The 23,369-nt window shown below is 35.9% G+C and overlaps 1 protein-coding gene across 1 annotated transcript in view; it reads left to right on the forward strand.

The window, feature by feature from the left end:
* Positions 1 to 23,369, forward strand: part of LOC145687713 (galanin receptor 2b-like) — a 203,198-nt gene that overhangs the window by 96,011 nt on the left and 83,818 nt on the right. Inside the window, exons 3-4 of the mRNA XM_081761166.1 lie at positions 16,992 to 17,160; positions 19,317 to 19,495. Coding sequence (XP_081617292.1) covers positions 16,992 to 17,160; positions 19,317 to 19,495 — 348 coding nt within the window. The remainder of the gene's footprint in view (positions 1 to 16,991; positions 17,161 to 19,316; positions 19,496 to 23,369) is intronic.

Genomic DNA, 23,369 nt, shown 5'->3' on the forward strand with positions numbered 1-23,369 from the left:
GAACCGAGCTGATAACTCACTCCAACCGAGCCGGTTCGAGCCATGGGCTCAATTGAGCCGAGTCAAACCGAGCCGATGGATTCTTTTCAACCCAGCCTGCTGAAGCCATCGGCTCAATTGAACCAAGCCGATGGTTCATCCCAAATGAGTCGACTAGAGTTGTTCGCTCAGTTGGACCAAGCAGAGCAGGTTGACATCACTACCCAGGTTGGGCTTCTGCTTGTGCTCAACAATTCGACACTGCAGATCTCATTTTTGATGGTAAGAACTACAGTATATACTTATATTAGTGCTCATATTTGAGGATGTCTCGTTTATAAAAATCTATTGTCGTCTCGTTATCACGACGAGACGAGATGCGAGCAGTGTCCACTCTCGTGAATAACACTGAAAGTATTCGACTTTATTGCTTCAAATCTCATGGTTTCACTTTCCAGTCTAATTAGGTCCTGATTTCAAAACGAGTTAAAACGAGCTGAGCATGCCAGCTATTTATCAAACTCAACTCGAGAAAATTACCTTCGACTCGACCCGAAACTTGACTTGAATTCGAGTCGAGTTTTATCTAGACTCGTGCCCATCCTTAAACTCGAGCTTTTCAAGCATTTGTTTAAAGTCCACCCCATTTTCTAGTTTCTCCATGACTAATTACTATCTGTGGTCAAGATGGATGTAAGTTGATTTTCTACGCTTCTCCGGATTGCAATTTTTAAGCCCTGTCTCCCAAAAGCATGAAACTAGACATTGCATATGTTTTTAGTACACTCGCAAGCTCCAAGATACGTGGTGTACGCTTAGATATGTTGCGGTTTAACTTATTGCGCCAACCATCCTCTGAATTGTTTGTTCTGTCTCTTTGACATTGCAGTTCTATAGTTCTCTGAATGTTTGGAATGTCTATCCGTTGTCTAATGAAATAATCGTTTAACTCTTCGATTTTCTGGCCAGACGGACAGTCCTCCATGCCCATGAGCCAACCTTCATAGATCCTGCTTGATGATATTAATGCTAAGACACTACACATACGAACATGATGACGTACATCTTCACTGTGGAGGAATCCCTCGACAAGTCCTAAAAAGTTTCCACCAGATGCTGTGGTTAAAATGGTAGAAGCAGTCAGAAACCTGTGAATTAGATAACACCGCATGCAATGCATTGATTGCAGCAAGCTCAAAATCCACTTTCAGCACTCGAGATTTGCTCTGGCCAGACCACATTTTAAGAAATGTAAGCAGTTCCTTGTATGTTCGTTCTATTTTATCTGACATCAATGCATACGCGAATGGTATAACCAATGTCTTATCATGTGTGGTGCCTATATCTGCATGTATGGTGTACAATTTGGAAAAATACTTGAAGCTAGTATTAATTCAATTGTTCCTATTTATTTTGACTTGTGTCTGCCCTTTTTCTGTTCTTATTTAGTTGACATTTGTTCTGTTCTCCCATCCCACGCCTAAGTGAAAGCGGTTTCAGGATGAATCACATGATTGACAGGTGGACCGTGTGAAAATACACCACACCTGCAGAATGATTAATCCTATAAGGAAGACAGTGCGAAATTGCTCAATAATAAGCACCGTGGGAAATTGCACGGAATCATACCATCCGAGGCCTCCCACACCAGTTATAGGGAATCAAGTTTCACTATGTGGCAACGTCTCATACTACCTTGGAATCTTCAGCATTGCTCTACTACAAATCCATCAAACAGTCGCAACAATTGTTACGCTAATATGTGGTGCTAGTCAACATGTCTCGACTTTAATATCCGTCTGGAAAGAATCGATGTAACTATTAGATGGATTCGTAGATTTTCTCTGTGGTTCTTTATTTGCGACATGGCTACATAGTGCAATTCTTGTCTATGGACGAGGGTCCGAAAGGTATACAATTATGTATATGTTCTTTTGTTTTATTTCGACTTGTAGAATAGTGCTATGTGTTCCATGGGCGCCATTTTTAGAACACCCGATATATATGTAACTCCCGATATATATATATATATATATATATATATATATATATATATATATATATATATATATATATATATATATATATATATATATATATATATATATATATATAAAGATTACACATTGGAAATTAAGCTCTTGATCTTGATTCCAATTTTAATGCCAGGTAAGCTCATGAATTCTTCAATATTTGGTGGAAACCAATGGCGGATCTAGAAGGTAAAAACTGGAGGGCATATATATGAAGGGTATATATAAACTTTAAAAAATATATAAATAATAGCTCAAATTATTTTGTCACTGAAAAAAGTAGGGGGCCTAGGCCCCCGGCCCTAGCCTAGATCCGCCACTGGTGGAAACGAGGCAAATAAGTAACAAAATGTACAATTTTGGCCTGCTTAACTTCCTCTCAATGCAAACCTAGCTCCTTGTATTGTGTTTTGATCGTAAACTATCTAGTCTTCTTGAAAAAAAACAGCAGCTAAGAATAGGACACTTTCAGTGTCTTCATGCAATTCACTTAAACAAATCACTGAGCTATCAATTACTGCTTTTTGTAAGATCGAGGAAATCAGATTACGACATGTCTCTCAGGACTACTTCTTAGCATCCGTGCCTTCGGTATACGAAACTCGATACGATTATCTGTAGGGGTTCACGTGTTTTGAATCTCACTTGTGTTAGAGCGTTTTTGGTTAAAAACAAACAAAAAACATGTTTCCTTGCAAACACTCGAATAAGAGAATTTCACCAACGCGACTAAAAGCTGCTACAACAGTGTTGTTATTTCCAATGTAATTGCATCAGACACAAAAAGGAGTCGTCTATAGTTTTTTCTTCTTCTTTTTTTGCGTTTTTTAATCCCTCATCAGACAGGAGCTCTTACTCTCTTTTGTAGACCTATGCAATGTTGGTAGATAAAATCATTAATGGAATTGAAGACGATGAGTGTGTAGCGGTGATGTATTTGTAATTATTTAAAATGAAGCGGTTAAATAAATAATTTATGGTAATACACCTACATTGTCACGGAGCTCCCTCGCGGTAGTGTACGTGTCCTTTGGCGCGGGAGACTCGGGTTTGGTTCCCGGTGGTAGTTCATGTGGTTGAGATCCGACGTTGAGCTGTAGACCCAAGTCTCATATAGCCTTGGTGCCGAAAAAGACGTAAATTATTATTACCAAGCAATTACAATTGTGACTGAAGTCAGTAAGCGTGCTGTCTTACGTAGATTTGAAATACACAAGCAAACAAAAACACAATAATTCAATATTGCAATTTCTGTGCTATCACATAAGAGTCCCATCACTACTCCACTAATGGAATCATTATTATTATTATTATTATTATTATTATTATTATTATTATTATTATTATTATTATTATTATTATTATTATTATTATTATTATTATTATTGTAGTTGTTGTTGTTGTATTAGCGTTTTGAATTTGCTAAAGTTAAAATGTAAAGACATATTACAAGTTGCGTTTTATTCATAATTTCATATTTTATTTCTTTCGTAGCTTGCGTTCCCTCTTGCTCGCTCATCATGCCCCCCAGAATACGTTCCACAAGTTGGAAACCACTGGTCTAGAGCATTATCACAGTCATACAAAGTAAAATGCACTATTTATTGGATAATTTGAGTGAAGTTGTATGCTCTACTCTTTTGAATTTATTTGCATTTCCACCCACACTTTAATCTAGAGAAACATACATAATTGAACTTCTTTAAACACTTTCAGTTTAAGGTTTTGTGACATAGCTTGTATAAGAACCAGGTGTGGTGGGATAGATAGCATTAGGAAATCATTAATTCAATTTCCGAATTCCAGAATTTCGAGATTTCGGAATTTGGGAATCTCGCAATTGTAGAAAGTAAAATTATCATAATCAAACATATGAAACCTGACATTAAAACTTAAAAGGGTTGTAGGAACGAAACCGTACAAATGTTCGCTGTCACTAATTTAATAATGAAACATAATAACATGTGCATATACATACCAATTTATCTGAAATTGCCCGTTCTCTTCATGGGGTAAATAAGTTTGTCGGAATTATTAGAATCACCTTCCTTTTAGATTGAAAGTGTAACGATAAAAATACAGAAGATACTCTACTTTTTAGCATAAATATTGAAACACCCTACCCGTACACAATACGCCATTAATCAAATTGATATAAATAAATAACTCAGCTGAACTCTCTTGCAAAAGTCATTAAAAACCGGTCAGACGTCTTCCCGACCCGAAAACGATGAATTCGACAAAAAATTCAGTAATTTTTGACATCTTATTTTTCGCTTTTCCCCTGCATTCTCTGCCGATGGGATGAACTTGGTCTTAAATGCCATTCCGAGCGTCACTAGTCATTTCAGCCACCCAGAAAATTATGGATTCCACACTACTATCAATCGTTTTTCATTATTTTTACATGTTACTTCTTCCAATTTCCATACTTTCTTATCACATTGGGGTGTCTTACTATATATATATATATATATATATATATATATATATATATATATATATATATATATATATATATATATAGGTTGTTTCAAAACAACACCGACAATGTTTGGGAGGTGATTCCTGACACCAAGATAAGACAAAAAGTATAGACCAACCTGGGCGCAAAAATGCTTCCTTTCGGAGTTATAGGCTGCCGAAAACGTAAAAATGATCTTTAAAGGTCCATAGCTCCAAAACTATGGGACCTACCGTAGTCGGATCAAGACTTCACTTAGAAACTAGTATGTGCCCTATCCAAATGTCCAAGTTTCAGAATCCTGCGGTATTTCCAAAACTTTTTTTTTTATAGAGGCAGTTGGTGAATACTTCAAATTATGTGCCCGTAGCCAAACTACCTCTATAAAAATTGTTACGGAAGTACCGCAGTACTGTGAAACATGGATATTTGAATAGGGCACATATTAGTTCCTAAGTAGAGTCTTGGCCCGACTACGGTAGGTCCCATAGTTTTGGAGCTATAGACCTTTAAAATTTATTTATTCATGTTTTCGGCAGCCTATAACTCCGAAAGGAAGTATTTGTGCACCCAGGTTCGTCTATATATTTTGTCTTATCTTGGTGTCAGGAATCACCTCCTAAACGTTGTCGGTGTTGTTTTGAAACACTATATATATATATATATATATATATATATATATATATATATATATATATATATATATATATATATATATATATATATATATATATATATATATATATATATATATATATGGGTGTCCAAGGAGGAAAGGGCAGTACTACGGAAAATGGTAGTATGGATGATTCTAAGCAAAAAAGTTCATATGAACATGGATCCTAATCTCAACGGTTTGAGAGCTACAGATTGTGAACCATTTTCTACTTTACATTGCATATTGCTCACCCTGTAGTTACTCTACAGAGGTAAGACATAAAGAATTTGAAAAACAATGATATGGTATTTCCAAAGATATGCAATATGTAGAAGTAGTGTCTTTGGAAGAAAAGTTATTGAGGGATATTTGGGAATCAGTGTTGCCATCCAATGTCTTTAAATAACCTTAACTTTCCGAAATTTCCCTAAATGGCTTTTGTTCCAAAGATACCGCTGCCACATGTTGCATACCGTTCGAAAAGCCATTCCATCACCTTTCAAATTCGCTATGTCTCCCCTCTACAGAGTAAATACAAGGTGAGCAATATGCAACATAAAATCGAAAATGGTTCACAACCTGTAACTCTCAACCTTTGAGATTAGGAACTATGTTCATATGAACTTTTTTTTCTTAGAATTATCCATACTACTATTTCCCAAAATATTGCCCCTTCCTCCTCGGACATCCTATATATATATATATATATATATATATATATATATATATATATATATATATATATATAATATTGCAAGGATATATTTTGCAAGTATTTTGGAAAATTTTTACCTATACGATCCTAGGGTCGCAAATCAATAGTTTCTGAGTATTTTGCACATGTATGATTTCTTTGAAATTTGCTGGCTAACGACAGGTGCACGATAAAGTTTTACCCTGAATCGCTTCCACATACCGTACAACAATGAAATTTTACATGTGTAATTATGCATACGTGTGTAGGTCGTCTAGTAATGTTCAGCTCGTAACTCTGCATGTTGCTGTGTTATAGACCCACCTAAAAGACCAATGTGACCCCGGAGTTGGAGTTCCGAATCCTTCTTTGAGTTGTTCCCTTGCATAAATAAATATACAAATAAGTAAATAAATAGTAAACGAAACCAATGACAGTGTGCCGACGTACCACCACCAATGGAAGTTCGTGTTCAAATCTCAGCCACCAAAGTGATGATCACGTTTATTTGGTATTAACATGGAGTATTATTGCTTGCTTTCCAAGCAAAATGTACCACAATTAGCAGGATATACTATGCCTCACTGCTGCATGCGTTGAGGGATTCTGTAAAATCCCAGAGCGTGGCATGCTGACAAAAGGTGTTTGCCTCCTGAAAAACAACGCACTCGTTCACTGCTCAAATGATAGCTAGACAGATTCACTACTCTGGGTATGAAATCCGTCATAGTTCGCGTTTTCTCTTCACCGCCCACTATCTTTATTCCAACTCTTCCCAACCACGCAGTCATTTCCTAGGGGCAAGTGCTTCTACGATGTTGCCCAGCTGATATCTGAGGTGCAGCAATTAAATTTGAACCAGTACACCTTACTTTATGTTCGGACCTTCAACACAGCAAAGGTGCAGAGTTATGAGCGGTACATTACCAGATAACCTACATAGGAAGGCAGAATTACACATGCAAAATTTCAGCGCTCTACAATGCGTGAAAGTGGGTCAGAGTAAAACTTTCTCACGCACCTGTCGCTAGCCAGCAAATTTCAAAGAAATCATACATGTGCAAAATACTCAGAAACTATTGATTTGCGACTCTAGGTTCATATAGGTGAAAATGTTTCAAAATACTTGTAGAATATCCCCTTGCAAGGAATGCATCAAATTACCAGTCACCGTATATATGTTTTTTAGATTGAAAGTCATATGTGTACCAAGTTTGATTAAAGTTGCATACGTTCCGCAGTTACGCTGGAATATACATTCATACACATACATCCAAATATATATGGAAAAGTAATAATATATCGAATAGTCGGAACAATAATTAATAATAATAATAATAATAATAATAATAATAATAATAATAATAATAATAATAATAATAATAATAATAATAATAATATCACACAAGTCTGTGAATCTGTAACCAGGCCACGCAGAACTAAGTTTTAATGTAAGTATATCTACATTTGTAAGATATAACCTTTTTGTTATTACTACTATTATTATTTTGATGGTAAACACACATTCTTTGAACTGTAGAGATCGTAGAAAATGAAGAAACATACTGAGAAAGAAGGAACCATTTCCCACAAAGAAAAATAAATGTGTAGTTCTTCTTTACTAAGTTTTGTAGACAAGGCTATATGGTTAAATCTCTCCTATGAAAGACAAAAAGAGTTAAAAATGTATAGTCTTATCTAGGCTGATTAGTCGTCAGTCATTGTAGAAAACAGACCGGGTTCTTTGGAACAATTGTTTACTAGTCCGTTTACAAAGTTAAGTTGACCTGAACTAATTTGTCTTGCCATTGGAGCTGCTTAGCTTGAAGCTTAAATACGTTCAATCCTTTCACCTTTCAGAAAGAGAGAGAGAGAAAGGGGGCAGGGCTGCTTTACTTAGTCAATATTCTTTCTAAAAATTGAGAAAATACAGTATTATATTGTATATTTGAGGTTTACGACTTTCGTTTGTGTCTTTTAAGCTAAAAGAAACTATTAGAAATGAATGATAATAACGAAATAAAGCACATCACACACTAAGCAAATTTAGTGCATGGCTATTCGATGCGTTCGGAACGCGTTTAAATGGCTCATGCGTACGCTTGGAATACACTGACTATATATTTAAATGTGGATGGCTAATCACAATGGGCTGCAAACGCGAAAGTAATAAAAACGCGCAGAATACGTTGGCTCGAGCGTATTTGGTGCGTTTCGGAATAATAGACCGCCTGCTGTTTCGAAATCAGTAAAGGATGTGTAAAGGAAAGAAAAAAGGAAATACCTGTTGCCAGGCAATGGGATTTTAGCAAGAAACAGATGCTTGGAAGATGCTTTGTACACAGTATTGGAACTCTGCTGTTATAAAGTATGTGCGTCTACGAACAAAAGAAAATATACAAAAGTACAAGGAAATGCCGAAAAATTAGTTAATCACAGAAAAATCTATGTAATACATAGGGTTATTTCTCGTGATTCGCATGAATGAGAATAGGGGTATGACTGTAAGGACTTGCTCACAGTATGATTTATAACGCTGGAGAAAGTAAAATTATGGAGAAGCCACCTAGGTCGCATTCGCTGCGGGGGGTAACGCATCGGAAACGTTTCCTGGAGTAGCCATACACTTAGTGAAGAAATTCAGTTGCTAATACATAGCCATAGATAATTCAGCTGTGATTTAGCGGACATCAGGTTAACAGGAGTTATGACTTGTCATTGGGATATTGTTTAAAGAAACACGTCGTAGCCGCAGAGACCCGACCTACGAGGATATTTTGCACATCTGTTGTCAATATTTCAGAAGAAGGCCATAATTTTGTAAGGGCAGGAAGGAAATTTTCCTTCTACGCACGTATGTCTATTTCTATATAAGCCCTTCGATTTTGTTCATTGAGTTTCAAAATCAGCGCTACAAAGTTTCTTCTTGTTCTCACCAGAGTAGCTAGTAGTGAGAATAATTTCTTTTTTTAAAAAAAAAAAAACAAAAAAGCAGTATCTGGTGGCCAAAAGACGTACTATGTTCGCCGCAAAATAAGACTTAAGTAAAGAAGAACCTTAAGATAGAAAGATGTAACAATAAGAATTTTAGGAATGATCCAAAAATAGATCAAAAGATTGCGATCTTGGTCAATAATTAGATGTTGAGTCAGGAGCCACAAAATTTTTGAACGGCCTCTAAATCGAGTTTCCGTATATTTTACGGAATAAGCACATCATACTGAGTTAAGTGGTAGTTTTGATTTGCATACACTATATGCAGTTCTCCAGATATAAGATGTACAAGAAAATACTTGATTGAATTAAATATATTGGATTTTTAGGATCAGGGGTCACAAAATTTTTGAATGGACCCTAAATCGAGATTTCACATTTTTTTTTACGGAATGAGCACACCATATTGAGTTAAGTGGTAGTTTTGGTTTGGCTACACTATATGTAGTTCTCGAGATATAAGGCGTACAAGAAAATTTATAATTGAATGAAAAACGGATTTTTTGGAACAGGGGCCATAAAAATTTTGGATAGCCCCTAAATCCAGTTTTCGTATTTTTTTACGGAATAAGCACATCATACTGAGTTAAGTGGTAGTTTTGGTTTGGATATACTATATGTAGTTCTTCAGATATAAGACGTGGATTTTTTTTGATCAGGGTCCACAAAATTTTTGAACGGCCCCTAAATCGAGATTTTTTTTTTTTTTTTTTTTGCGGAATAAGCACATCATACTGAGTTAAGCGGTAGTTTTGGTTTGGATACACTATATGCAGTTCTCCGGATATAAGACGTACAAGAAAATTTCTGACTGAAATATATTGGATCTTTGATCCAAAAAAGTGAGATAGGGAAACGTCAGAAGGAACATCAAGTGGGATGTTCCTCTTGCCCCACAGTTACCCCTATCACAGGGTTGTGGGCTTCACGAGACATTTTAAATGTAAAAGTATACCAGTTAATAAAAAATTGAAAATATAATCCAAAAGCAAACCATCTTTGTAGGTGTTAGTTTTTGTATTGAGCACCGTTACAAAACCCATGGTGATGATGATGATGATGATAAGTATTATTATTATTATTATTATTATTATTATTATTATTATTATTATTATTATTATTATTAGGCCTATTATTATTATTGCGGTATTGTAATACAATTAAATAGCAGTCATTCTATAATTGGTGACATTTTCCTACCTCCTCCCTATATTTACTGACTATGATTTTTTTCGATACACTTTGTAATGTTTATACAATGTCATGTTGACAGTCATGAATCTAATAAATTGTGAAGGTTTTTAGTCGTTATGTAAATGAGGTTATACAAATATGATAACTAACAAGCAATCTAGCTAATTATTCATTAGCATAATAACGGTCGATTTTTAATCCCGCATTGCTGTGCACCTAAGTAAATATATAGTCGTTTCTACAGTAAATAGCACAGTCAACCAGCCAAGACAGAGTAACGAAAGACTGAAGTGCAGGACTATCAGATGGGGTACCAATACAATTACATTCTTGAAGCATGCAATTAAATTCATCAATGAGTAACATGTTATGAAAAAGTTCAGAAAGCAGACACAACAATTCTTGAGAATACGTTGTATAAGGCTAGTTTTAAACGGAAGCATTTATCGTAGCAGATGTGCTGCCAAAAATCGCGTACGATATTCTATGGCATCAAAAGTATACGTATGTTGCTTTTATACGGTAGCATTTTGATAAGCATCTTGTCGGGACGTAGCAAATAAATCACTGGAGAAGAGAGCAATTATGGCTCCGAAAATAAAGTGTGAAATATCTAAAGCTATAGTGGTTGTAACAACAGTTCTCGACGGTTATATTAAAAAAAGGAAAACCACAAAGAAGTATGTGGCCAAAGAATTTGTTGTTGCGGGGGGGAGGGATGATAATATTTCAGCTCTTTCTATGGTAGAGAAAGAACTGAAGCCTGAGGATCCTATTGCATTCAAGAACTTCCTGCGTATGCAGTGTGCGAATTAGATAATTTATATTGGGGGGATACAATTAGTCCAACAGGGCTTACAAACTAAAGGTGATATCTTAATAAATTCTTAAATACTTCTATTTATATTCTTTTTACTCATTATTCCCAATGTACCTCATTGGTTCATTGTTCCAAATTTTAAGTTCACCTCAAAGTACAAATTTCGAAAACTCGAGTATTTTGTGCTATCTTATCGTAATGCAACGTTTCTGCTTCTTACAACGCAATACTCTTCATCCCAGTCTTTTCTGTAACTCTTTATTCAGTGACTCACACAGTATGCTTTTCTTCACAATCATCTTACCTGTCGTTTCTATTTAAAGTTTACATTTTAGAACTACGTTAATAACACTAAGTAGGTATTGTAATAGGCACCTAAACTACTGCCTTGCTCAGACGTATATCACAGCCTCCATCATCTACCCATTACTGCTTTAATCTTTTTCATATTTATTTTCATCTCATATTATGTTCAGAGACTTTCCTTATGTTCTCTGGCATCATGTTAATTTTCGATTCATATTCTGCGGTAACGACCATTTCATCATTAGTCCTTCTACCTCCTACAATCAATATGTTTCCCAATCAAACTGTTATTCGATATTCTTTTAGATAGTACTTCTAAGTGATGTTAGTTGGAGATTATTTTTTTAATCAATCACCTCTTTCCATTTCATCATTCTCTATCATTTGCAGTATTCCAACTTTAAATACTTGGTTCATGTGCACGCTTTTTTCGAAACTTTGATATTTTAACCTCAGCTTCTTTAGTACCTGTATTCGAGTCACTTGCTGGAATTCTATGTTCTGTGATATATATCGGGAGAGACTGTAGTGGCAAGGCAAATGAAATATTACACTAGCCTGCGATGATTTTATTGCATAAGTGCAATATATTTCTGTGATGTGGTGATTGCCACCTAAGCCTAAAAGTGAGGTTAGTTTTGTCTCATCACATCACATTTTGTGACAAAATCGTGATAATTATTTTACCTATTCATTCATATGCGTCTCAAGCCAGGAGGACTAAACATCCTGATTGGCTGAAAAGCTATTACTCTCATGGCTGCAATGTTGTAGCAGTAGCTAAACAACAGCTTATCATGTCCGCCTAGCGGTACGGTATGGTAGTAACGTCTATAATGCTGCCAAAATGTCTTGAGCCGCGACACAAATGTGAACTAAAGCTCACCCGCTACACACCCACGCGTTGAGCCAGTAAGGGTCCAGCTGTTGTTAAGCGAGAGAGTCGTAGGGAAAGCGAGTGGAATTCCTTCAACCGATAGCAGCGCTTGGAATGGAAGATTAGGTATCAAGTCAATGCGGTATATTTATAGCGGCATTGTTTTGTTTAGTATATTGCTTTTCCTGCGAATGATTTATGTATTTTCGTTGTAAACTACTTAATTGTGCTCAGTGCTTTGAAGTCCCTAATATCGTTGTTTGTGCTTAGTATTTAGTGACGAAAGTGAAGTGCTTGTTTGCAGACTTTTCGGAATGCAGCGGCGAGGTTGTAAGACTAATCCAGATATATTCTGTTACATATGTGGGACATTCGTGCCAATGAAACAACGGCGCAATATAACTTCCTTGGTCGAAAGGCTTATCTTGCGTATTGTGGTATGGCATTGGGAGATCAGGACAAGTCGTGGGCACCACATAAGTTTGGTCGAACATGCATTGAACAACTGCGGCTATGGATGAAAGGTGAAAGACGAGCATTGCCGTTTGGAATTTCCACTGTGTGGCATGAGTCTACTGACTACAGTACCAATTGCTACTTTTGTTTTTTGAATGTGAAAGGTTTCAACGGTAGGAACAGGGCTAAAATTGCTTATCCAACTACAATTCCATCCGTCAGTTTACCAGCATCCCATGGTCCAGACATACCTGTTCCACAGCCATCAGACCAATTAAACGAAGCCTTTTCCGAATCTCCTCGTGGCAACAATGTCGATTCGGACTTTGACCCACAAGAATCAACAAAGTCTATACTTTTCGAACAGAGTGGTTTAAACGATTTAGTTCGTGACCTTGGTCTCACAAAGGAATCTACCGAACCACTAGGATCACGACTAAAGGCCTTGATGCCTAAGACGACGTACTGTTGGTACAGGCATCGTGAACGAGAATTTGCTGCTTTCTTTTGGAGAAGATAATACAGTATTTTCCATCAACATTCCGGAGTTAGTACTAGAATTAGGATTAGGATGATCGATCCCAATGGAGACTTTTCACCGTTTCTTCCAAGTGGAGTTTAAAGTGTGTACTCCTACACAACGGAAAGAAGTTAGCATACATTCCAGTTGCTTATTCTGTTGTCATGAGGAAAAGCTGCGAAAATCTTGATTTGATGTTGAACAAGATAAAGTACCAGGAATTTCAATGGCAAATATGTGGGGATTCTAAGGTCATCGGTCTTCTGTTGGGTCAACAGTCAGGCTATACAAAATTCCCATGTTTTCTGTGTGAGTGGGACAGTCGGGCAAGAGCAGTCCACTGGACTAAAAAGGAATGGCCAGATAGGCAGTGGAATGTTGTTTCGAAAAACTTACAACGCACAAGTCTTGTTAATACACATGATTGTACTGTGACCTCTCCTTCACATTAAGCTTGACTTAATGGAACAATTTGTAAAGGCTCTAGATACTGAAGGCGAGTACTTCAAATATATGTGTCAAAAATTCCATGGCATTAGTATGCAAAAATTAAAGAGGGCATCTTCGATGGTGCAGATATTAGGAAACTTTTTGGTGACACAAATTTTGAAAATGTCATGAACCCGCACGAGCGTTCAGCATTGGAAGCTTTCCAAGATGTAGCGAAAAACTTTCTTGCAACAGAAAGGATCCAAACTATAAAGACATGGTGGAAAGAATGCTACTGTGTTTTAAAGAATTGGGTTGTAACATGAGTTTGAAAGTGCATATGCTGTTTTCCCATTCGGACTATTTTCCAGACAATCTTGGAGTCGTGAGTGAGGAACAAGGAGAGAAATTTCATCAGGACCTCAAGGAACTCGAACGTTGTTATCAAGGAAAGTGAAATTGCAACATATTTGCAGACTACTACTGCTGGTTGTTGCAGAGAGACGATTTTGCTACTAGTCACAAGCGTGCAGCGACAAGACGCACTTTCTCAGAGAAGAGGCGTAAAACCCACTACTGTGGATTTTTTTGTGCGGCATGTCATGCATGACCTATGGGTGCGTTATTTCCTCGTTTAAAATAGCGCAGATGAGAACACAAATTCAAAAACATTATGGAGTTTACGTTTGCTTGCTCTAAGAGTCTTACTGTTTTATAGTGAATGCTTATCCGTAAACATCGCTTCTTTTTCCCCCATTTTCTTGCCTTGTTTGTTTCTAATAACGTGGTTACGAGTTAACTTACTGTCGCATACAGCACTAGAAATACAAATATAAGATATTAATGTTGTTTATATTAGTAAGTGTACCAGTATTCGTAGTAGTGTTATGCATAGCAATAAACCATTAGATACATTGATATTGGCAATATTAATATGCAATTTGCAAGAAAACCTGATGTGCAATGACTAAACCGATTTTTGTTCTGAATTCGGTACACCCGAAATACGAAACGTAGCATACTATACTTCATGCAATGATCCAAAAGTTAAAATTCGCAGGCTAGTGTTATTATATTCAGTGATGAGAGTAGTTTTTGTTTTCAACACAATGGCGGACCTGTGCAAGTATGTACACTTGCAGGTGAACGGGAAAATCCAGCGTGTATCCGTTTCTCATATAGGATCCACACTAAAGTTTCTGGTAATTAGTAAGAGAGGGGGCGATAAATAAGCTACATATCCGACATTCTTAAGGGGAATGTCACTATTATGTTATATCTCATATATAACAACACATATAAATCCATTTATTCTACATCTCTGTACTTTTTCCATATAGACCAGCATTGCTCAATTTCATCTCCTCACCAAAATATTGGGGGACACGTCCCCCCTATCCCCTCGCCAGAGAGGCCCGTGACCCCGACACACATAAATATGATTAATTCAATAAATCTACCGACAATAACTATGTATATACTATCTGACATGCACACACCATGCCTAACCTTTCTGAACGTGTTTAAATGTTGTACTCACTCCTGTACCCGTAGCTTTCCGAGCGATAACCACGATCATAACCATATGTTGATTCTTCCGCTCATATTGAGATCTTCCACACAACTAGCAGATTAAACTTACAAGAAATGACAAAAATCAGTAAACTTTCGGCGTTATACTAAGCATAGTTTGGGGGGAAAGCGAGCATCCCTGGTGGGGATACTTCAGTTGATTTTTTGGGGGAGAACAAAATGTGATTGGGAAAGAAAATCCCCCTCATTCCCCCGGTAATTCGCATACTGTGCGTATGGATAATGAAGCCTTCGAAAAGTTCTTTGTGCAAACAAGGATGCTCCTCTAATTTTTCAATCAGTATAATAATAGCATCCCTACTCCAACTCATTTTTCTTTAATACAATTCAATTTCCCACACAGAACAAGAGCATGGATATTTAGCACAAAATCTTCCGCTTCCTTTTAACACACCACGGCGCTGCAATTGGACCATAAATTCTGGGGAAAATACTACGAAATAGAGCAGGTTCTATTGACAAGGAATGCCATAGGATATGCCATGGCATGTGAAATGCTATAGCATTTGCTACTTTACACGGTAGGATATCGATGATACGATTTTTGCTACGAGAAATGCCATGATAAATGGTTCCGTCTAAAACTAGCCTAAGGACTCTTTACCCTCGGTACCTTGATACACTGAATGCCTGTATATATTACAGGCCTGACTACCACTGTATGATTGCAATATAGTGTTATTCCTCTTCCATCCACCAACATTTTAAGGAAAGTATTTCTATCCTTTCCTTCACCAATATATCTGTTCCAAAGTTATTGTTCACCTTTTTTTGGGGGGGGGGAGAGTACCTACGTGCAACATTTGTAAGGGCAATGGTAGTTCGCAAGATATGGCGGGGAATGGGGGCAAAAGTCTGTAAATCGGATGACAGATGTCCTGGATATTTGAGTTGATTTTAGTTTAGCGTCCCTTTCAGCAGCGAGGCTATATGAGACGTGGACCTACTGATTAACGTGGAATCCGAACCACATGAGCTCCCGCCGGGAATCGAATCCGGGTCTCCCACGCCAAAGGCGCGTACTCTAACCGCTTAGCCACAGAGGAGCTCCTCTTGGATATTTGAGTCATTCAGATAGTTCCTTCTTTTATTGTCACATTCACTAGTTCTATGACTTAAGGATCGACAGAAAAAATGGCAGGCTGTATTTCATATATCAAGCCTCGAGAGCCATTAAAGACTAACGGGAAGGTACCGGCTTCCTAATAACAAGTTCACAGTTCGGAGTCCATTAGATTCTGAAAGCAGGTGAATTTGAGACCAAGTCTCGTTTGTTATATGTTTCAATGTTCCATATTCATTAAAAACTTGAACAATGATGTTAATATCTATCAAAAAGTAAATTAATAAGTCTTACGCTGGTAACAGTTTCTGTCACATTAACGAGTTGCACATTGGACGTAGGTCTGTCACTATGGGTGAATGTTACGATATAATCTAGCATCAGCATTAAATTTCACAAACATAGCATAATTGTCTGAGTGAAGTTGGAGAGCAATAATGTCATTGCCGTCCTATTTAAATAAACTTCGACCCATTTATACATAGCTTTGGACGAAGGGCGATTATTACGTTTCTCCTTGTCAAATAGACATTGCATAGTATTTTCCTAACAAGTTGAGACATCGTGATATACTACAATATATAGTCACTTGCACAAAATCAAACCACATGAAAGCAGTAAACCAAACCCCCGTCTAACTGCCAGCACAACACAGCACATGACTACATGTCCTATCACTATATAGCACAATTGAACAGCAACTCGTCACTGAACTACAGCTGTACCTTACAGAGATTTAAAATGTTAAAACGTCGACAAATAATCAAATAATAACATGTATTTGAGGTAGTCTGTGAACAAATTCTACACATAGGAAGCTAGTTCACTTACCTCTTCGTAAAAAAAAAAGAAAAGAAAAGAAAAAAGAAAAAAAAGAAAAAGAAACTGAGTAGATCTGCTTTTTTTTTCAGTAACTCTCGCTTTGACTCAAGAAGTAGTATATCTGTCCACATGAGAGTATCAGTTCAACACTCACCTGAAAGAGAATCTGTCAGTGGAATCGTTCGATCTATTTCACAGAGGCTCGATGCAACTCAGAGACAAGGAGTTTGTGATGATGTCAAACAAGCAAGAAAGCAGGTAAGTGGCGACATGCATGTTTGAAAGTAAGCTATATAGTAATTTTATTATCAAGGGTATAGGAAATACAGTTATAACCAACAATAAAATCAATGTTTTTTACCGTTGTATTCCTCCTTGCCTTTCATATATAATTCGGTTATTGTAGCATTAGGTTAGTGTAAATGAAATATCCTCCCCAGCTACGTTATTTTCAAAGACTTTAAAAATCAAAACTTCAATACTTGGTAATCAAAACAAAATAGTAGCCGTCTGCCTTCAACCACACATTTTTGTCATTGTTAAATCAACCATTGGATCCCGTAGCGAAACAAATCTGGATCTGTGATGCTAAGAAGTCCTCAGCCTCACGTTGCATTGCCAGATTATCATGAAATATCAATATAAGAATCAAGATGTCTTCTTTCTTCCCTCCCAGAAAGTGATCTAGATGCCGGAAAAGATGGATGGTAATCAGTGAGAGACATATCCCGGAAATTGCAACAATGATTAGCCTAGACCGTCCTTTGCACCACATGTGGGCGAGCTTTGTTCTGCAACATGACATATCTGTTGACCATTGCTGTATGATTGTAGACAAGTTTATGATGAATTTTGTGGAGTTCAGTACTGTAACGATCCGCAGTGATAAAGAAAGAAATGATAGGTCATTTCCTGAGAAAGAAATTGAGGATCACTCTCACCATAGACCAATGTACCAGCAACAGCACCTTCTGTGAGTGGACAAGTAGTTTAGAAAAACAATCTTGGACGTTGATCACGATTTAACCATTGTCCTGATCTTTTGCGGTCGTCATACCAGACCCAATTTGCATTTTAAATCACAATCCGATGCAGGAAACTCTCCCGTGATTTGTTTCTGATGAACCTGAAAGATGTGCACACTCCAGGAGGAGGTGATTCGTGACATCAAAAGAAGACCAAAAGTCCTCTTACATGTTGTCAAATTCCACTTCGTGTACGAGTGACAGAGGTGCCAACTTGCAATCGACAATCGAATCCTGACAATTGGAACGGAACAGAAAGATGTGTACAAATTATCTCTGTCTGTGCAACTGTCTAATGCACGATTTTGCTGTTGTTCATACTAAAATTTAGCTAGTTTTGATGGCACGAATCACTTCCCGCAGTTCGTGCATATCTTCTTGTTCCGTTCCAATTCTCAGGATTCGTTTCTCGATTCCTAGTTGGCACTCCTGTCACTCGTACACGACGCGGAATTCGACAACATGCAACAGAACTTTCTATCTTCTTTTGATGTCACGAATCACCTCCCGGAGTTTGTGCACATCTTTCGTGTTCGCCCTGCATGTATGGGGTGAATGTGTGTATACGACACACACGCACATCAACAACAGTGTTATGTCAATATGCCTATTGCAACCGAGCTTTAGGTATTAACATGAGTTGTCTAAATGAATATTACGTATGAGGTGCACAACGAAGTATTTTAAGAAAATTATGTTTGAATTATGTTAAGAAAATGTGTATTCGTCAACATAATTAAAACATACAGAGTTTACAAAAAGTCCAGGGTCATAAATCAACTCCTTTATGAGGTAAGATACAATAATATAGAACAAGAGGAAAGTTAATGAAAACAGGAGGTTTTAAATACACATAAAATGGTGTCTTTTTTTTAATTAAACCATGGGTCACACTGGTAAGGTGCCCTGTGTTAGCTTAAAAAGCAACGTCTGCCCTGTATTATAAGTTCAGAAGGCTGTTTCTTTAGCCTCTCACCATACCGACAATACAGCATTGTTGGAAAATGGATTCGAGGCGTTCTAGGTTTCCCCCACACGCACACACAACAACAACATGCATTTTTCCCGTTTAATATTTTCGTTCCCTTACGTTCCGTTCGAAAAGCCTGCTGAAGTGGAAACGTTAGGTTTTCATCTAGCATGGGGCGTTTTATCAATGATCGGCCCAAACGACTGGTGGGATTGGGAAAAAATCCACCACAATTTAAAATTGAAAACCACCTATTTCCAACAACTTTTCTCTCTTTCTAGTTTCTTGCTATGGTCCCGGACTTTTGATACACCCTGTACATTTAGGCTTAAATTTTCTTCTAAACATGGCAAATGCATATAGCTAAGGATATAATTTATTGTTAAAATATTGTTCTTAGGAGTATTTTTCATTCTTAGGTCATCAAGATGCTTATTTTAGTCATTTTTCTCTTCATGATATGCTGGGGTCCGAGACTTATCATGGATACCATAATCAAATATGGATTGGCGGACTACTCTGACACAACTTACAATTTGCGAGTAACGTTCCATTTGCTTCCATTTGTTCATTCCTGCCTGAACCCCATCATTTACAGGTGAGTTCAGTAAGCAAGTTATATATATATATATATATATATATATATATATATATATATATATATATATATATATATATATATAAAGAATTATCTGTTTATGCTGTACTAATGTTGTATTTATGTGTCTAGTTTTCTCATCAAAATACAGATTATCTTGAATATTTTGGTTTAGTTAAATTCCTCATAAAAGAAAATATACCAAGTTTAATTCAGATTTCTTATAAATGTGCAAACTTCCAAGTTTCTGATAGGAAGCGTGTATATACATGACAGATTTGGATCAATGAACTAGTTGTCAAAGAATGCTATATCATATTTGATGCTAGTTTGACAGAGACACAGTAATACCGGCTCTCTAAATTTTCCCTGTTCTTATACCAAATTGCCTACCATATCTTATTTTCTGGACCTTAAATACATTTATTTCCGCTTCTTAAATTATTCTGCTGGTTGCGTTTGAGTTTGACATACAAGATATAGTGAATTTATTCGTAAATTATTAAGTATTCTGCTAGCTTAATAGAAGCATTTCATTAGAAGCATAAGTTCTAGCTTCATTAGAAGCATAAGTTATGTTTAAAATATTATTACGTTACGTTTATTGTAATCGTGGTAGGTCAAGTTTACTTTAGATTTGTTGGGTCATGTTTACTCTAAACCTTGTTTGAAATGTTTACATGAGTTCCAACCGAAAATCGAATCTGAGTCTTTCGCGTCACAAGCGTGTATGATAATTGTAAAGGACCTTACGTTTACTTTGTTAATCAGGTGGAAACTAAGTAAGTATACTGTCACGACATGAAAAGAGTTGAAATTAAAATGTACCCATAGTTATGTCCTGTAGAGTAATGGAGTCAAATAGTAAATGTGATTATGTAGGTAAAGTGGGAATAAACAGGGCAATCCTAAACAAAAGTCCATGAACTCAGTGTTGTTCATTATAAAGTCACACGCTTATTGCTGTCCATTACATCGAGCCAAAGATCTCTTCGAAGAAGGGAGCCCTCTACTACTGAGACTCAGTGATCTTGCTATATTGTTTTTGTTGTGCCGTTATATACTTGTGACAATTGTAACATAAAGACTTACTTTTGTCAATTTGATTGTCGAGACAAAAAATGGTTGTTACACATAAAGAGTATCTTCTATCTGTTGACCAATTGTTATCAAATTTTATACACAAAAACAAAATTATATTGGAAGCTTGAAATAGAATGGCAAATCCGAAAATGTAGTTTCAGGAAATGGAGTATGAAGTTGGGAAAGGGAAAGATAGAAAGAACGAATAGGCTATAAAATGAAAATAATGTTACTATTTCCATTTTATAATGTATTGATAATTTTTGTCCTTTTGTTCTGCTTCAAATGTTATTTTCCAGAACTACATTGCCAGATCTCCCTCTCTTCTACTAACTTCTGATATAAAATTTACTCCTTCAGATTTGATCTTTCTCTTCTAGCTGCTAAAATAAAACATTTCGACACTTGAGGAAATGAAAACGAATGAAAATAACAGAAAGGAGCAAAAATAATACTGAGAAAATGTGTTTATTTAGATTTTACAGAATATCCATTCTATTGTAATTGACAAACTGACTCAAGGGGTGTGAATTCATACTTACGGAAGTTCTTGAAGCACTGTTGGTCTTAAGCAAGACAGAGATGTACAAAGCATATTTGGTAATAATTGTGGATATTCTTACTGTATCCTGTCATTTTTTTATCTAGAGACTTGTCTTTTTCCATTCTAAAACTCTGAAATCAATCACGAGGAATTTGATATTTCAGATAACTTGTCATCAAATATAGCCCTATGAAAGAACTAATTTATGTTTTATTTGTAAATTTGAATGACTTTTACCTAACTGCAGGGCATACAGGTTGGTAATTTCAAGCATATTATCTACACAAAAATCTCACATGCATTATAGAAAATTGTCATTTGGATAAATCTCACTTGCTAATAATTGAATTAAATTCCAGTTGTTCTCTGGAGTATTCAAATCTACGGTACAGAAACGAATGGTTTCTTATTCAATTATATATCCTTTTCTTTTACAAAAATCAATTCAATTTGTTACTTCTGCTGTTGCTTTTTCGTTACTAATAATATTCTTTTCATGGCATCCATATCCTGGCAATTTGTGGCTGTATCAACGTCTGGAATATAATAGAGGGCATTCATAAAGTTGCCGATATAAAAATTTATTACAACATAAGTGAAGATAATTAAAGAAAGAAAACTCCTTCCATTTGAGTTATAGAAAGAACTAGAATATATAGAAAGAAATAGAACAGAAACTATAACGCAGTTAGTTATGGAAAAGTGCTAAGTTTTCTGTAGTCATTATCTCTGAAAATTTGTGGCGCTGTCACCTTGCCGCTAATCGGCATTTAATTGTGCATTTCTTCTGCTTTTCTTCTTTTTGTATGCAAGATAGGTGAAGGTATAATACTACGAGTTATGACTAAAATTAACTGTTTCAGATAGGTAAATAACATCTAGGTGAGAACATTCTTGAAAATAGTACCTTTGCTATGTTGATTTTTGAATTGCGTTCCATAGAATAGAACTTATAATGCAATAAGTTATGAAAAAATAATTTTCTTTAATTCTTTATTTTAAATCTTTGACGCCGCCCGTCCCATTCTGCCTTTTAACACCTAAGTGCATTTATGTAAAACTAATCAACTTGATATTAATCCAGTTGTTTTCTGATGCACAGAATAGAAATTTCATTTATTTATTTATTTATCGACACAACAACCATTACTGCCCAATTACAGTGTCTACATATAATACATAATTTTAAAATTGATACAATTAAAATTGATTAATACATAATTACATAATTTAATACAAAATCTTGAATTAAAATAATACAGTTTACTTGATTTTTCTTTTACAAAATACGCAGTATTACTGTTTTGTACAACTTTTCAGAACTATTAAATATATCTACATCTTTATAATCCTTACTGATTTTATTGTATGTAGCACAAATTCTCCATGTAGGTGACATATGCAGTGCATTTGTAAGTGCCTTCCTGCAGTAGAACAGGCCACTATTTCCCTTGCGTGTTTTGAGGGTTGGAACCTGTATCATTATCTTTGCAATTATGTCTGTACAGTCTATTTTGTTGTGCAAAAGTCTGTGCAAGAAAATGAGGTCGTTCGACATCTGTCTTTGTTCAAGTGTCTGAAGTGTAAAGTTTCCAAGTAAATTATCATATGATTCGTATTTTGGATAAACTCCTGTCCTTTTGTATGTGAGAAAACGTATGAATTTGCTTTGTATCTGCTCAATTTTTTGACTACGTATTTTCACGAAGTGTTCCAAATAAGTGAGGCATATTCAAGTTTGGATCTTACGTAAGAAAAGTAAAGCATTTTCAGAGAGTTAACATTCGTAAATTCTTTGGTAGTTCTGATAAGAAACCCAAGATTTCTATGTGCATCCTTAGTAATATTTGCCACATGGTTCGAAAAGGTTAATTTTTTGTCAAATATCACACCTAAATCTCTAATTGTATCTAATTTTTCTAAACTTATTCCATTGATCGTATAAGTAAAGATACACATTTCTCACGTCTATTGTATGTCATGGTTATACACTTATTAATATTTACTGTAAGTCTATTGCTAGTATACCATTTTAGTAAGTTAGTCATATCTTGTTGCAAGAGTAGACAGTCATCTATACATTTCACATCTACGAATATTTTTAAATCATCTGCAAAAAGTATTTTATGAGATTTTTTAATATAACGTGGCAGATCATTAATAAACAATAAAAACAATGGAGGCCTAAGATTAGACCCCTGAGGAACTCCAGAATTTACGCGAAAACTTTTAGTTTTATATCCTTTA

Source organism: Thermobia domestica, chromosome 6 (assembly GCF_964235325.1).
Source record: "Thermobia domestica chromosome 6, izTheDome1.hap1.1, whole genome shotgun sequence".
Lineage (NCBI taxonomy): Eukaryota > Metazoa > Arthropoda > Insecta > Zygentoma > Lepismatidae > Thermobia > Thermobia domestica.